General features: G+C 44.7%; 1 protein-coding gene across 2 annotated transcripts in view; it reads left to right on the top strand.

Moving 5' to 3' along the window:
* The first annotated feature begins 477 nt into the window (after positions 1 to 477).
* The window catches only part of LOC143115384 (microphthalmia-associated transcription factor-like), a 53,835-nt gene continuing 37,728 nt past the window's right edge, over positions 478 to 16,584 (top strand). The window contains exon 1 of one of the 2 annotated variants that reach the window (XM_076277377.1): positions 478 to 687. In XM_076277377.1, coding sequence (XP_076133492.1) covers positions 584 to 687 — 104 coding nt within the window. In that variant the 5' untranslated portion in view covers positions 478 to 583. Of the gene's footprint in view, positions 688 to 15,668; positions 16,141 to 16,584 lie in introns of those variants that run through there. The other variant, XM_076277378.1, reaches the window with a different exon arrangement.

Raw genomic sequence — 16,584 nt, 5'->3', positions numbered from 1 at the left:
TCAAGTGGATATAGTGAATAACTTTATTTACCGCAACTTTATTGTGGTCTTGGTGAGTGTGCAAACATCAAGTTCTAAAACCATAGCACAAGTATTTTACACATTTTTTCTTCATAGCCTACGCCTATCGAATATGGCACATAGCAATGCGAAATGCACATATTTGAGCAACACATAGGCTATTTACATATTTTCTTTCCCCGAGTTCTTTCCCTCGTGAGACCAATGCTTTGACTGAATGTGCTACTTGCGGTATTAAAGTTGCATACATTTCTCACCACCAAAGATCAGTGTAATGTGTCTTTGCTGTGACCAATGAAAAGATGCTGACACCACCATATCAAGCAACCACTCATTGCCGCTATGAATCATGGTTCTTGTAGTTACTGCGCACGTATCCACCACTTCACTGAATGAGTATCACATTTTCCAGAGGACTACAGAATTTTACAGACAGTGGAGCATTGGGAGGACGGAATAGTTCACATCACAGTGGCTGGCACTGCGTGTGTCTGATACCGTTCCCCGAAACTGAAGTTTTAGTAATTTATTCGAGTATAATAGAAAGTTGACAGCTGACGGCATGCAAGCAGAATCGGGCATAGTACCCGACTTCGAGGTTGGGGAGGATTTTCATGAAGAGCCTAAAACGTATTACGAGCTGAAGAGCCAGCCTCTGAAAAACAGGTCAGTGCGATGGTCTGTTAGCCAAGTTCACTTAAACAGTTGATTCATGACAGCTCGTCGACAGTTTACTTCCCTTCCCTCTTAGTGGAAATAGTTTGTTGCGTTAGAAAAAGTTGTCCTGCGAAAGACATGAGATCATTTTCTTAGTAGGCTACTTCTTTGCTGGCATGTTGTAGTATGGTATGGATGTCAGGCTCCCTGCTGCCGCACGAGCGCAGCGCGCGAGCCGAGTATGTTTGCCTCCTCTATTTCGCGGATCTGTCGCTCGTTAATTTTAGTTACGCAATGAGAAGGGAGTTGTCTTGTCAACATCTTCAAATATTTGCTCTCGCATGGACAGCGCTGAGGTTAAATATTAGTGGCATACTGTTTGAACCTCCCAGGGTCGTGCCATACTTTATGTCACATACGCAATAGCTAGGCTATTATTTCCCTCGGGCACGACCCATCCCCTAATGAAGTTTGCGCGTAGCCTACCTACCTTGTGGTTCGCGGATTTACACATTAAACTTGTACTTGTTAAAATAATGTGTAGATTATATGTTGGTATGAAGAAGTAGCTTAAATGTTTAAATTAGTTTAGTGTTTATTGGTGCCTGTTGTTAGAGTTTAAGATGACATCTTCACAGTAATCAGTCCTGCAGCAAGTTGAGGATAGACCCCCGCCACCCCTTACCTGTCACCTGAGGACTTTTCAGTTCATTGTATAGCGTTTGCTCCGGTAATACTACAGTCCTGTGTATTTTGTGAATTCTAGCATTTATTATATTATAGTAATATGATGAATGGTATGACCTGTAACTGGTAAATGGCTATAAACACATTAAATTATAATAAATGGCATGTCATGCACAGTTTTGTGTAGCCCTACTTTTTTAGCATTGCTAAATAATAGGGTTAAATGCTAAAGGCGCACGTCTCCACTTATAAACCAGATCTCCTCCATCTGCTCCAGCCAACACCACAGGATCATGTAATCACTCCATTCTGATACGGTGCTACCGATTAGCCCATTACAGCACGGCTCTTCCAGCCAACACCACAGGATCATGGCACTAATCACTCCATTCTGATACGGTGCTACCGATTAGCCCATTACAGCACGGCTCTTCCAGACTTGGTCATGGTTTTTGCATATGCCATAAAGGGTGAATGGCATGTGCTCCTATCTGTTATATTTCTAGGGTCATTTGTTCCTTACAGAGATACTGCCCTTTTGGCTACTGTGTGAGAGAGAGCGAGAGAGAGAGATAGAGAGATAGAGACTGATACAAGGGTGTAGGTGGAGTTCTGAGGATGAGGATGTGTGTGTGTGTGGTGGTGTGAGTGTACATGTGTGTGTGGTGTGTGGTGCGAGTGTACATGTGTGTTTGTGTGTGTGTGTTGTGTGTGTGTGTGTGTGTGTGTGTGTGTGTGTGTGTGTGTGTGTGTGTGTATGTGGTGTGGTGTGTATGGTGTGTGTGTATGTGGTGTGTGTGTGTGTGGTGTGTGTGTGTGTGGTGTGTGTGTGTGTGTGTGTGTGTGGTGTGGTGTGTGTGTGTTTGTATGTGTGTGTGTGTGTGGTGTGCAGGCGCGCCTGCAGGTGTACGTCCGTACGCACTGTGCGTACCATCACTCAACAACGAGAGAAAATTTACCTTGTGTGTGTGTATATTCACACCATATTGGCCTACCATACCTTTCCAACTATGCACAGTATCCCATTAGTTGCATGCCATCAGGCTATTTACAATTTTCTATTAAGAAAAGTTAGTGAACACTTATCAAAATTAACGCGCACACATGTTTGAGCAGGAGAGAATACACACGCAGGCACGCATAGGCTACTTGTTTTCTTTTACTCGGCTTTCTATATGGTTATCAGCACACAATGTTGAGCTAATTCACTAACTCAATACTCATCATGGATATCACAAGTTTAAACAACGAAAACAGAAAGGATGGAGGCAGCAAAGCTAGAGGAGCTATTCAAGATGGGCAAGAACAAGGTTGGCTAAGCAATTGGTGTGCTTGTCAGAACGACTGCATTACAGCTGTTTAAAGCCAGACGTTACAGTAGCTATAACACAACTAAAGGTAGCTTTAGCCTGTATAGAGATGTATAAAGTTGCCCAAATGAATAGGTAATTGTAGACGTTGTTGCATTATTGCATGTGGATGTTGTTATGCTATGTATGTACGAACCTAAAGGAAAAATACTGTCCACGCGTTTTTTTTCGGGGGGGGTGTGTGTGTGTGGTGTGTGTGTGGTGTGGTGTGGTGTGTGTGTGGTGTGTGTGGTGTGGTGTGTGTGTGTTTGTGTGTGTGTGTGTGTGTGTGTGTGTGGGCCAGGCTCTGGTGGCCCTGGTGTCAGACAGGCACTCTTAATTTAGCAGTGTAGTGTGTGTGTGTGTGTGTGCTTGTGAGTGTGTGCGCTCTTAATTTAGCAGTGTGACAGATGCTGGAGCTGCTTCTGAGGGGTGTAAATTGGCTATAAATGTAAAAATGGAAGTGATTGCTCTGTGACTGAGGCCAGACGTTTCTCCATCTGTGTCTGGTTGCTTTGGAGATGATTTGCCAACTTCTGCATAGTCCCCTCACCTCATGCCCCCTTGGACGGTGATTGCTTCGGTGTCGACTTAATTTGACCAGTGATGACTTAATTTGACCAGTGATGACTTCATTTGACCAGTCATTACTTCATTTGACCAGTGATTACTTCATTTGACCATTGGCCATCTTAAGCATTGTGGACTGGGCTTGGAAAAGCCAGCGTATCTAGCTCATTTGGAATGCTCCCAATCGTCACAGGGTCAGGGAGTCGTATCAGAGCTGCTGTGAAGTCCGTTTGAGTCCGTCCACCTCTCGGCCTGCTGTCCCATCAGGCATGTGCTACAGCACGCTACAGCAGGGTACAGCAGGGTGCTACAGCAGGGTGCTACATGGTACAGCAGGGTGCTACAGCAGGGTACAGCAGGGTGCTACAGCAGGGTACAGCAGGGTGCTACAGCAGGGTACAGCAGGGTGCTACAGCAGGGTGCTACAGGGTACAGCAGGGTGCTACAGCAGGGTGCTACAGCAGGGTACAGCAGGGTGCTACAGCAGGGTGCTACAGGGTACAGCAGGGTGCTACAGCAGGGTACAGCAGCAGGGTGCTACAGGGTACAGCAGGGTGCTACAGCAGGGTGCTACAGGGTACAGCACGGTGCTACAGCAGGGTACAGCAGCAGGGTTCTACAGCAGGGTGCTACAGCAGGGTGCTACAGGGTACAGCAGGGTGCTACAGCAGGGTGCTACAGCAGGGTGCTACAGCAGGGTTCTACAGCAGGGTGCTACAGCAGGATGCTACAGCAGGGTGCAGCAGCAGGGTACAGCAGGGTGCTACAGGGTACAGCAGGGTGCTACAGCAGGGTGCTACATGGTACAGCAGGGTGCTACAGCAGGGTGCTACAGGGTACAGCAGGGTGCTACAGCAGGGTGCTACAGCAGGGTACAGCAGCAGGGTGCTACAGCAGGGTGCAGCAGCAGGGTACAGCAGGGTGCTACAGGGTACAGCAGGGTGCTACAGCAGGGTGCTACATGGTACAGCAGGGTGCTACAGCAGGGTGCAGCAGCAGGGTGCTACAGGGTACAGCAGGGTGCTACAGCAGGGTGCTACATGGTACAGCAGGGTGCTACAGCAGGGTGCTACAGCAGGGTGCTACAGCAGGGTGCTACATGGTACAGCAGGGTGCTACAGCAGGGTGCTACAGGGTACAGCAGGGTGCTACAGCAGGGTGCTACAGCAGGGTACAGCAGCAGGGTGCAGCAGCAGGGTACAGCAGGGTGCTACAGGGTACAGCAGGGTGCTACAGCAGGGTGCTACAGCAGGGTACAGCAGCAGGGTACAGCAGGGTGCTACAGGGTACAGCAGGGTGCTACAGGGTACAGCAGGGTGCTACAGCAGGGTACAGCAGCAGGGTACAGCAGGGTGCTACAGGGTACAGCAGGGTGCTACAGGGTACAGCAGGGTGCTACACAGTGTTGTAGTCAAGTCACTATGCCTCGAGTCTGAGTCCAGGTTCGAGTCCCCAGTGTTCAAGTCCGAGTCAAGTCCAAGTCATTAAAAAAAAAAAATCCAAGTCAAGTCCGAGTCGAGTCCACTACTCATCCGAGTCAAGTCCGAGTCGAGTCACTATTGATCCACGTTAAGTCCGAGTCGAGTCCGAGTCGAGTCCCTATTGATCAAGTCGAGTCCAAGTCCAGCAGTAAAGTAAGCATAGCCTACATGTCGTTGCATTTTTTCCCATTGCAGATGAAATCCTTAAAAGCAAAACGGACAATCTTCTGTCTCCAAGCAGGGGTGCCATCACTTGTGTGAAAGTAGTATTGCCAAATTTCTTGCCAAACCCAATGTGTTGTATTTATTATATCGGAGAGAATACCATACCATAGCCATACCATAGCCTATAGGCCTACTCATAATAAATGAGCAATCCACATCCCAATCACACAGGCCATTAAGTCACATTATGCTGTTACTGACTGCTGACAATTGTATAGGCAGTGTTGTAGAAGTTCATACTAGATGGACGTTGGAGTAGGCCTATTTTGTAAGAGGTAGTGTGGATCATAAAAGGGCCTCCCCCAGGCATTTTATAAAAATTCTGGCTGTTAAATAGCCTACACAATTTTAGCGCAGTTTGGGAGGGGCAGAAACAGAGCAGGGCCCGTCTTAGTAGCTTCTTTCTGACTCCCGTGACGTGAACACTGGCTACCTGCAACTGCATAATTATGTTATCACTTCACTGACACTATGGAGACATATTTCACATCAACAATAGAGATGAAAACTAGCTTTCGGTTAACGGAGATCCAGATCATCTGCCTAATTAATTTCTTTGCGCAACAGGCCACATTCTACGTTCATTTCAGCGAGATAAGTGAAATAAATGTTTTTTTAAGCTGCCATCGCCATAGGCTACTATTTGCTACGATATTCACCTGTTGCTATTTCCTTTTTTTCGTGCAGTGGATTAGGCTATCAAATCGCTCGTTAGAACAGTAACAGTAATCCACTTCATTCGTGGTTTTAAATATAGTTGTTTCTGGCCTACCCACCCATGAGAGGTTCAGTTTGTCAGTTTCACTTGCGCAAACACGTAGGCCTACATTGAAACTCTACATGGACACTCTACTAGGCAATTTAATGTTATGCTTCTATATTGTATGACACCAAAATTAAGAAGTAGGCTATGCTATATCTTGATCAGGAAAACTTTTAGTTTATTTTTCTTTCATCCGATTACTTGGGGGTTGGAATAGCCTGCTGCAAATTAACAGACAGAAGCACGGCAGGGCACGCCCCAAATGAAAATGAATGAATGGAACGCTTCTCGCGTCAGTCAGGAAAAACACTGTCCAAGTCACGGTGATCAGCTATCCAGCAGCAGTGTGTGATGTTTAGCCTAGGCTGAGTGTAATCTTAGGTAATGTCATGTCATGTATGAGAAAACTAATATTGCCTGGCAATACTACATTGAAATAGCGTGTCTCCATGTCTCCAGGCATTTTGGTGTTAAAGTTAGTTTGCTTTGCATGTGAACATGATGTGCCTTGCGATGTAGCCTATGACACGAAGCAGTAGCCTAACATTCCCTTGAACTAAAATTAGTAGCCTATTACAAATAATTTAGATATTAAAATCATATAGCAAATTATAGCCTAATGACATATTACAAAAAAAAGTCGAGTCCTCGACGAGTCATCGCGAGTGCGAATGCACGAGTCCGAGTCCAAGTTCTAGTCATTCAGTGCTCAAGTCCAAGTCAAGTCACGAGTCTCTAAATTTAGCTAATGACTCGGACTCGAGTTCGAGTCTCGGACTCGAGTACTACAACACTGGTGCTACAGCAGGGTGCAGCAGCAGGGTGCTACAGCAGGGTACAGCAGCAGGGTGCTACAGCAGGGATTCCCACTGTGGTACCAGCAGGGCTACGTGAGCGTCCACTAGGGGGAGCGCCAGATGAACAGGGCAATGTCGGAGAGGTTTTAGAATGTTTTTATTTTTTTATCTGAAGCCCATGTTCTCTTTGTTCTTTGTGTTTCATAATGTTGTTCTCCACACTGTTTTTTGTGTGAGAGCTCATAGACCAGTTGCACATTTTGATTTTGTTATTTGTTATCATGTAAATCAAAAGTTATCATGTTATCAAACATTTGGGAACCGCTGGGCTACACCATGCAGACAACATACAGCCCATAATAATGCTGGTTATGAGAAGCTTAAATTCAACACTATCACATACTCTATGGTACCCAATAGTTTTGTCAACACTATCACATACTCTATGGTACCCAATAGTTTTGTCATAGTGAACACATAGTGAACACATACTCTATGGTACCCAATAGTTTTGTCATAGTGAACACATACTCTATGGCAGTGTTTTTCAACCACTGTGCCGGGGCACACTAGTGTGCCGTGAGAGATCATCAGGTGTGCCACAGAAAATTACCCAAATGTCACTCACTGGTCCAGAAAAGCAACTGTTGCATCAAAGAATGTATAACCACATGCTCTCATTGATTGTATGATTGCACTATTTGTGGTATGCAGGTATTGTACAACGGGGGCCCCATATACTCACAGAATCATCACATATCCAGTTCATAACAACAATTAAATTAGATATAGTCACCTACAAATGAAACAGAGGGCGCTTGTTTTATTGAGCAGATCTTGCATAAAAGCCATAATAAGGCCATATCTGTGTATTATTTGAAATTTTAGGCTATGGTATGTTTATTTTTTCTTCAAACAGGATGTTAGTGTGCCGTGGGACATTTTAAGTGTCAAAAGTGTGCCGTGGCACAAAAAAGGTTGAAAAACACTGCTCTATGGTACCCTATAGTTTTGTCATAGTGAACACATACTCTATGGTACCCAATAGTTTTGTCATAGTGAACACATACTCTTCTGGCTAGGAAGCAGCAGGAGAGGAGGTAATAAAGACTCTGTGCCCACCTTCAAGCCAATCAGCAGGAAGGGTCAGGAAGTGGAGCTGGTCACTCAATTCAAATATCTCGGAACAATAATAGATCACCAGTTACAATTTCAAAACCATGTGGACTACATATTCAAAAAAGGGAGACAGTGCCTGGCCCTTCTGAGGAAACTCAGGAGCCTCAACAGCAGCCAGCGCACAATGACCATGATCTACAAATCACTGACCGAGAGTGTGCTGAAGTTCAACATTGTGTCATGGTATGGGCACCTTTCGGTCAAACAAAAGAACACACTGGCACAAATAGTCAACCAGGGCGGAAAGATCATTGGACATAAACAACATCAACTCTCACACCTGTATTCACAGATTTGATTAAAAAAGGCATTACAGGGAGAGATCCAAGATCCAACTCATCCCCTCCACTGTGCTTTCCAGCTGCTGCCATCAGGACGGAGACTTGCAGTCCCAATGGCAAGGAAGAATGGTTACAAGCGGTCATTCATTCCATCAGCCGTGACCATCCTTAAGGCGAGACACGGCAGGTGAAAACATCGTTTTTTCATGCACTGGTCAATTTCGAGATTTTGAGCTAGTCTGTTACCTTAGCATGTATTCTATCACACTACTACAACAAAAAAGTCCGATTTACACATTTAGGTGTTTATTTCATTATATTGTGTCTACTCGCGCCTGTATATTTATCCTAAATTCAGCAAAAGTTAGCATTCTAACCTTGCATGCACTCCCGCGACTGTGACCCAAAACATATCGTGTGTAGTGCCGTTGGAAAGCTCTGTTTTTCCTGTATCACGCTATTTGATCCATATATGGACACTTCCTTTGTATCAGCAACCAATCGCGAAAGTTCAAAGACGAGTCTAGGCTGAGAACGGAATCTCATTGGCTGTCTTTCAAGGCTGTTTTCTCAAAACGAGTTTCCTCTCCCACTCTGAGCAAGGAAACTCCACTTCAGAAGCACTTACATACACCAAACTTTCTAGACTTATGCCTAACTATATTTCGAAGATATTTACAGAGGGGTTTGTTGATATATTATTCCTAGCCTGATTTACATGACATTTTATGCCAAAAAACATTTTTTAGGGCTATTGACATTATATTCTGATTTACAGGATAACTAAAGTAGATATTCTTAAATCCCTCTGTACATTTTTCAACATCTATTATCTGAACACAATGAAAACATAATTTTGAACCTGGCTGTATCCAATGCTCAGGTTTCTTGTTTTAAAATGTATGCAAATTAGCGCATATTTAATGAGACAATGCCTAATTTGCACATGTAAACATTAAATTACAGAAAACTTGTAATACATTTTTTTTCTCATATTAATGTAAGTAATCAACTGGGTAAGTTTCATAGTGATATCTGCTTGTTAAAAATTTTACCCTATTCACCTGTAGTGTCTCGCCTTAACAAAGAACTGCCCATAGTCAGATAAATGTATATGGCACATTATGTATTTTACTCATTATTATTTATATCTTTTAACTCTTCTCTGGAGCAAACTGGACTGACTTCATAGTTTTTACCTACAGTATATATTATGTTTATCTATTTATTGTGCATAGTGTTGTCTGTGATGTGTGTGTGTGTGCTTCTTGTATGTCTTTATGCCACTGTCAAAGACAATTTTCCATTTTATGTAAGTTTTATGGACATTAAAGAAGTCTAAGTCTAAGTCTAGTTTTGTCACAGTGAACACTATCACATACTCTATGGTACCCAATAGTTTTGTCATAGTGAACACATACTCTATCATGGTACCCAATAGTTTTGTCATAGTGAACACATACTCTATGGTACCCAATAGTTTTGTCATAGTGAACACTATCACATACTCTATGGTACCCAATAGTTTTGTCATAGTGAACACATACTCTATCATGGTACCCAATAGTTTTGTCATAGTGAACACATACTCTATGGTACCCAATAGTTTTGTCATAGTAAACACTATCACATACTCTATGGTACCCAATAGTTTTGTCATAGTGAACACATACTCTATGGTACCCAATAGTTTTGTCATAGTGAACACTATCACATACTCTATGGTACCCAATAGTTTTGTCATAGTGAACACATACTCTATGGTACCCAATAGTTTTGTCATAGTGAACACATACTCTATGGCAATGTTTCTCAAAGTGTGGTCCGGGGACCACTGGTGGTCCGCAAGCTATCCTAAGTGGTCCGCGAGCAGACGTGGTAAAATATAATATAGAATAGATGAGTTGTTTGCAATATTGAACCAACTTGTATGTAGGCTAAATCCAAACAGTTCTGCAACACTGTCTATGTAAGATAGGCCTATGCCAGTTTAAATCATATGAATCCTCTGACACAATAAGCAAAGTGCAAAGACAATAAGCAAGGTGGTTCAGTGAGTAGGCCTATTGTGTATAGGCTAATATAGCCTACTGTTGAAGTAGGTCTAATCTTTTTTTTTTTTAACTAGGTGGTCCGTACGTTACTTTTTTATTGGTTAAGTGGTCCTTCATCTGAAAAAGTTTGAGAAACAATAGTACCCAATAGTTTTGTCATAGTGAACACATACTCTATGGTACCCAATAGTTTTGTCATAGTGAACACATACTCTATGGTACCCAATAGTTTTGTCATAGTAAACACTATCACATACTCTACGGTACCCAATAGCAGTCATGTGCTACGGCAGTTCAGAAGCACTGCTCTACGGTACCCAATAGCGGCAATAGGGGTTTGAGTGGGCTATGGGGAGAAGAAGCACACTATCACACTAAGGTGGTGCAGGTCTGTTTTGAGTGTGCTATCACACTAAGGTGGGCCAGGTCTGTTTTGAGTGTGCTATCACACTAAGGTGGGCCAGGTCTGTTTTGAGTGTGCTATCACACTAAGGTGGGCCAGGTCTGTTTTGAGTGTGCTATCACACTAAGGTGGGCCAGGTCTGTTTAGAGTGTGCTATCACACTAAGGTGGTGCAGGTCTGTTTTGAGTGTGCTATCACACTAAGGTGGTGCAGGTCTGTTTTGAGTGTGCTATCACACTAAGGTAGTGCAGGTCACCGTGTGAAAGATTCACCCTGATGATTGCACACTACCCATCACATCACTCATTGGAGACAAAGGGTGCTGTTGGACACCTGAACGTAGGCAGAAATAAATGCTCTTTTTGTGCCTTGTGTGAGAGATCCCACCATGTGCCTGTGTGTGTGTGTGTGTGTGTGTGTGTGTGTGAAATCTCACCAGGCCTCTGTGTGTGTGAGTGTGTGTGTGAGATCTCACCAGGCGTCTGTGTGTGTGTGTGTGTGTATGTGTGTGTGTGAGATCTCACCAGGCGTCTGTGTGTGTGTGTGTGTGTGAGTGTGTGTGTGAGATCTCACCAGGCATCTGTGTGTGTGTACGAGATCTCACCAGGCATCTGTGTGTGTGTGTGTGTGTGTGTGTGTGTGTGTGTGAGATCCCACCAGGCATCTGTGTGTGTGTGTGTGTGTGTGTGTGTGTGTGTGTGTGTGTGTGTGTGTGCCGTGTATGTGAAATCTCACCAGGCGTCTGTGTGTGTGTGTGTGTGTGTGAGATCCCACCAGGCGTCTGTGTGTGTGTGTGTGTGTGTATGTGTGTGTGAGTGTGTGTGTGAGATAGGGCTGCACGATATTAGGAAAACATGCGATATGCGATAACATTATTGAGTACTGCGATAACGATATAATTTGCGATATTTAAATATACTGCTCAAAAAAGGTTTTCCACACATTTTTGAAACCTTCCACCCTTTTCCCCATTCTCAAACTACATTCACAGAATGTCTGACAGTTCTTGCAAAATAAAACACTCGCCTCAAAAGTTTTACTTGTGCTCAGAACCAAACAGTGTCAGAGTACTGATCGAGTGTATAATTGAAGTGTTCCCTTAATTTTTTTGAGCAGTATATTTAATGTTTTTTCCCCCCATTCTGCTTGGGGGGGGGGGGGGGGGGGGGGTAAATGTATAATTACAGAAATAAATGTATAATTTTCTACATAAACAATATAAAATATCATGTAGCCTAGGCTATATATGGCCTGATGGACAGCTAAGAGACCTGATAGGCTATCGAAGTTGTGTGGAAGATCTGCTCCTAATCCTCATAAAAGACGGATGGACAGCCAATCTGAACACTTGTGCACCAACCAGCGGAATATTCCACATTGCCAGCCTTCGATGGGCCTAGCAAAGAAGCTACTTGCTATATCGCGGCAGTCATCTCAGTCTGTAACCTCATAGGCTGTGCATCCCACGCTACCGGCATGCCGACTACGAGGGCAGCGGAACGTGAAAGTAATTGGGCTGCAATCGCACAGTCCAGGCTAAGAAGTAGGTTAAACAACTTTTACAAATAACGAATCCTGATTACCTCTGTGCTGCTGTCTGAGGCTTTTGCTAAATGCAAATCATGAAATACAAGCCTTACAGACAGTGAAAGACAGATATCTTCTGATATAACGATAACGAAAGAAATTGTTTATTTTAACACGGTGGAGAAGGACGCATTTGCGCTGTGTTTGTAACACGGCATCCTTCATAAAACCAAAATATTCCCATATAACAGACGTGCTTTTCCTTTTAGTCACTAATTCCTCTTCACCCAAGTGTAGCCTACCTCGCTCGACTCACTGAGCCTGTCTCAAATCGCGTACTTCTGCACTTACAATACCTAATTTGAGTGCATGAGGGTGTTCACACTGACAATTCCAACGACACGAAGGGCGCTGCAAGTTCCCGGATGGTGCACTCATAACGGTCAAAAAGCTGAGTGTGCAACGCTCAAGGGGGCAGGCGAATTCCCGGAAGTAGAAGAATCGACGTAGGCTGGAGGGACCACCTCTCTGCTAACTCCCATAGAAGTCCATTAATTGTAGGATTTTTTTGAAATACCATAACTTCATAAAACATATATCCTGTGCCGATATTGTAGCTTCTGTGTAATCCACATAAACACTACAAAGGCAAAACAGACTCCACTACCTCGTCCTTAACGTTGGTTACCCGTAAGAAGAACGTTTAGCTTGTTCGGTTGGAGGGAAGCTAGCTTTGACATAATCTCTCTTTCGCGCCGTAGGGAGATAACCGTATTGTTTGGATAAGAAGCTCAGTCCACCTTACTGTCTATGACGGTAACTCATAAGCAAAACCTAGCATACACGACCGTATGTTAAGGTAAAGCATTACACAGAGGGAACCTAATAATAATAAAAAAGTAAACCTAATTTTTTTAAAAAGGGCATTAATCATTTCAGAGGTTTTCGATGGATTGACCGTAGGTCGGAAAAGTGGAAAGAAGATTAGCGTCAAGGCTATAACTTTGTTTTGTTTTAGCATGACTGTTTTTGAAGATGATCATGTATGGTAGCTTCAACATTAACTCGACTTGGTGAGGATGATAATACATAAATAAATGTTTATCTTTGATGACTTTGAAGGCGAAGGAAGTGTGAGAAGAATTTCTGTGTATCTATCATATGAGTTACAAGATTCAGTTCGATGGCTAACGTCACGAAGTTAAGTGTGAGTCTGCGCAGTACTGGGGGGACCAACTGAAAAATCGTTCTATTTGACTCAGTGCCCTCCCATTGAAAACGACGGAGTCTGTTCGTCCATTTCTTTTACTGTCTATGGCAACGCTGGACACTTTTCGCCCTTAACGGACGCCATCTTGGCCAGATAGCGGAAGGGGAGGGAGCGTTTTCAAACTCGTGGAAATCGCGGTTGAGAAAGCTGAAGCAGCAGCAGTGGAAAACAGACTTTACAGAGGTACAAGCAAGTTATAACATAAACGGTTCATGTTTTGACACAGTATGACCATGTCACTGTCGAGTTGAGGACGCCAATAAAGTTATGTTAAAATGTTTGCGATCGTCATTTCCGTGAAGTGCAGGGAGTTAGTGTTTGATATGAGACAATACTATTTTGTTAAAATTTGTGCACTCCGCCAGTACACAGTGCACATAGTGTACTACACGAAAGTGTACTCACGTAAGTACACCATTTGAGACAGACTCACTATCTTCAGCCATCACGACTTAGCTCCAGCTTCAACACCTAAAACACCACACACCTAAACTGGTAGGGGACGGGCTTCTTGGGCAGCATGACAGCATCGGTTTGGTAAAATATGTTGACATTCAGAATGTGAATACACCAGACTGTATGGAATGCGCACGGCACAGAAAATGTATCGAAATTTATCGAAAATTATGTAATCTTTGCGGTATGTCCATCGCAAGCGTTGATATCGCGATAACGATAGATTTTAGATATATCGTGCAGCCCTAGTGTGAGATCTCACCAGGCGTCTGTGTGTGTGTGTGAGATCTCACCAGGTGTGTGTGTGTGTGTGCGTGTGCGTGTGCGTGTGTGTGTGTGTGTGTGTGTGTGCGTGTGTGTGTGTGTGTGTGTGTGTGTGAGATCTCACCAGGTGTGCTTGTGTGTGTGTGTGTGCGTGTGTGTGTGTGTGTGTGTGTGTGTGTGTGAGAGATCTCACCAGCGTTGCCCCGAGGGCTGGTGCAGAGCAGTGGTGGCGTTGCGCTGCGTTGCGTTGCGTTGCGTTGCGTTGCGTTGCGTTGCGTTGCGTTGCGTTGTGCTGTGTTGCGTTGCGCTGCGTTGCGTTGCGTTGCGCTGCGATGCGTTGCGTTGCGTTGCGTTGCGTTGCGCTGCGTTGCGTTGCGTTGCGTTGCGTTGCGTTGCGTTGCGCTGCGTTGTGTTGTGTTGCGTTGCCCAGAGAGGATTTACAGCAGGGGGCAGGCAGGCCAGGGCTGCAGGGAGCGTCCTGTTCCGAGGTGGCCGTCCAGGATATGTTCCTGACACCGATCCCGCCGCGATCCCACTGCCAGCCTGACTGACAGGGACAGGTGTGTGTGTGTGTGTGTGTGTGTGTGTGTGTGTGTGTGTGTGTGTGTGTGTGTGTGTGTGTGTGTGTGTGTGTGTGTGTGTGTCGCCCCCGGGGTGCTGCGTGCGCGATCCCAGGAGGTGTAAGCACATCTCTCCATCCGGCTCGTCACCACTGCGGGGCGCTGACCTCTGTCCTGGACTCACTCATAAGGTCAATAGGGTATAGATGACACGTAGTGGAGGACTACGCCTATTGATGCTGACTCAGACGGTCCTGAGTATCAACACTGTAATGTTATTATTTGTTAATGCCGTGTCATTGTGGTGGATTGAAGTTGTTTTATGGGCTGCACATAGTGCCAGATAAGAACATGCCGCGTGTTGCTTCACTGCCGTATTAATTGCTGATTGAAGGCCAGTGTGGTCGGGTGTTTTGTGCAAGATGATGGTTTAGGCAGATGGCCCTCAGTCCCAGCTCTTGAGTCATGTTCCTGAGTTCCCGTTTTTTCGTGGAGCACATGTAGAAAAACGATGAAAGATATCCACTGCAGTTTCCATCTTCCACTTCCTTAAATACTTGTCGTCCCTCACCTGTGAGGGCCCTGTTTTAGCCGTGGTCCCAAATAAATTGGAGAACGGGAAAAGCTCAGTCATCACTGAGTGAACTGCTATAGGCTGTTAATCAGTGCTCATCACTGTATGTGGGTTTGTTTTCGGGAAGCTGACTGCTTTGGTCACATCCTCTCCCCCATCTCTGCAAGCAAGGTCACAGAGAGAGAGAGAGAGACCGACAGAGAGAGAAAGAGAGACAGACAGAGAGAGAAAGAGAGAAAGAGAGAGAGAGAAACAGAGAGAGAGAGGGAGAGATAAACAGGGAGAGAGAGAGAGAGAGAGAAAGAGAGAGAGAGGGAGAAAGAGAGAGAGAGAGAGCGCTCTTTGTGGGCTCATCTCTGTGGAGGGTCGGTTGAGACCAAAGGGAGTGTGTGCCAGAGGAAGTGAGTAGTGACGGTCACTAGAGGCCCAGGGCAGCAGGGACAGCGTGTCGTAAGACCCTGACACCAGCAGTCGTAGAAGTGAAACTGATCTGGGGCCTCGGATGAACCAACAGTCTCCCCAAACCGCGGCCCTGACGTGCTGAGCTCTTAGAGGTTTCCCATGTCTGCAGGGCTGTTCGAGTCTCTCTGTCGTTAGGAGGAGAGTAGCTGAAGACGCTGCCTGACCTGTTCTGGACCGTGATACTCTACAGCAGCGGCCTGGGGGAATGCTGCTAGCTGGGATGGCAACACAATTACAGTGACAGCGTTTGAAATAAATGGACGATGAGGACTCAGAGGTCAGCATTTAAGTGTCAATGTGGATGTTTAACATGGACCATAAGGAATTTGCAGTGTGATAAAAGAAAAGGATTCATTGCTGATCAAGACGAGTCTTCACCTAATCTGCACAGGATACAGGCCTCCCACGTTGTTAAACAATAGAGATAAGTGTGTGTGGGGGGCAGCAGGGCACTGACTCATTGCTTCCGACCCTGGAGCCGTAAGAGCTCAGCACTCCGCCTAGCTGCTATTTGGTCTTCTTCAGCTCAAGCCATCAGCCCAGGACATGAGACTCCTCAGGTAGGATAGACATGTGTACAGTAGTTTCAGTGTTTCACAGCCTTGGAAGTTTCAGTAAGTCTCGGAAGCACCTTCTTTGTGCCTTTGCCTATTTTAGAGGTGTGCATGACGTTTTAGATGTGCGTATGACGTTTTAGATGTGCGTATGATGTTTTAGAGGTGTGTATGATGTACTATTTTAGAGGTGTGTATGATGTTTTAGAGGTGTGTATGATGTACTATTTTAGAGGTGTGTATGATGTTTTAGAAGTGCATATGATGTTTTAGAGGTGTGTATGATGTTTTAGAGGTGTGTATGATGTACTATTTTAGAGGTGTGTATGATGTTTTAGAAGTGCGTATGATGTTTTAGAGGTGTGTATGACGTTTTAGAGGTGTGTATGATGTTTTAGAGGTGCCTGTGATGTTTTAGAGGTGCGTATAATGTTTTAGATGTGTGTATGA

The sequence above is a fragment of the Alosa pseudoharengus genome, unplaced genomic scaffold, assembly GCF_046254945.1.
Source record: "Alosa pseudoharengus isolate Yale_2024_CS ecotype anadromous, Long Island Sound unplaced genomic scaffold, YU_APseudo_1.1 YU_APseudo_1.1_scf_9, whole genome shotgun sequence".
NCBI classification, from domain to species: Eukaryota; Metazoa; Chordata; class Actinopteri; order Clupeiformes; family Clupeidae; genus Alosa; species Alosa pseudoharengus.
This window is presented reverse-complemented; position numbering and strand designations above follow the sequence as displayed.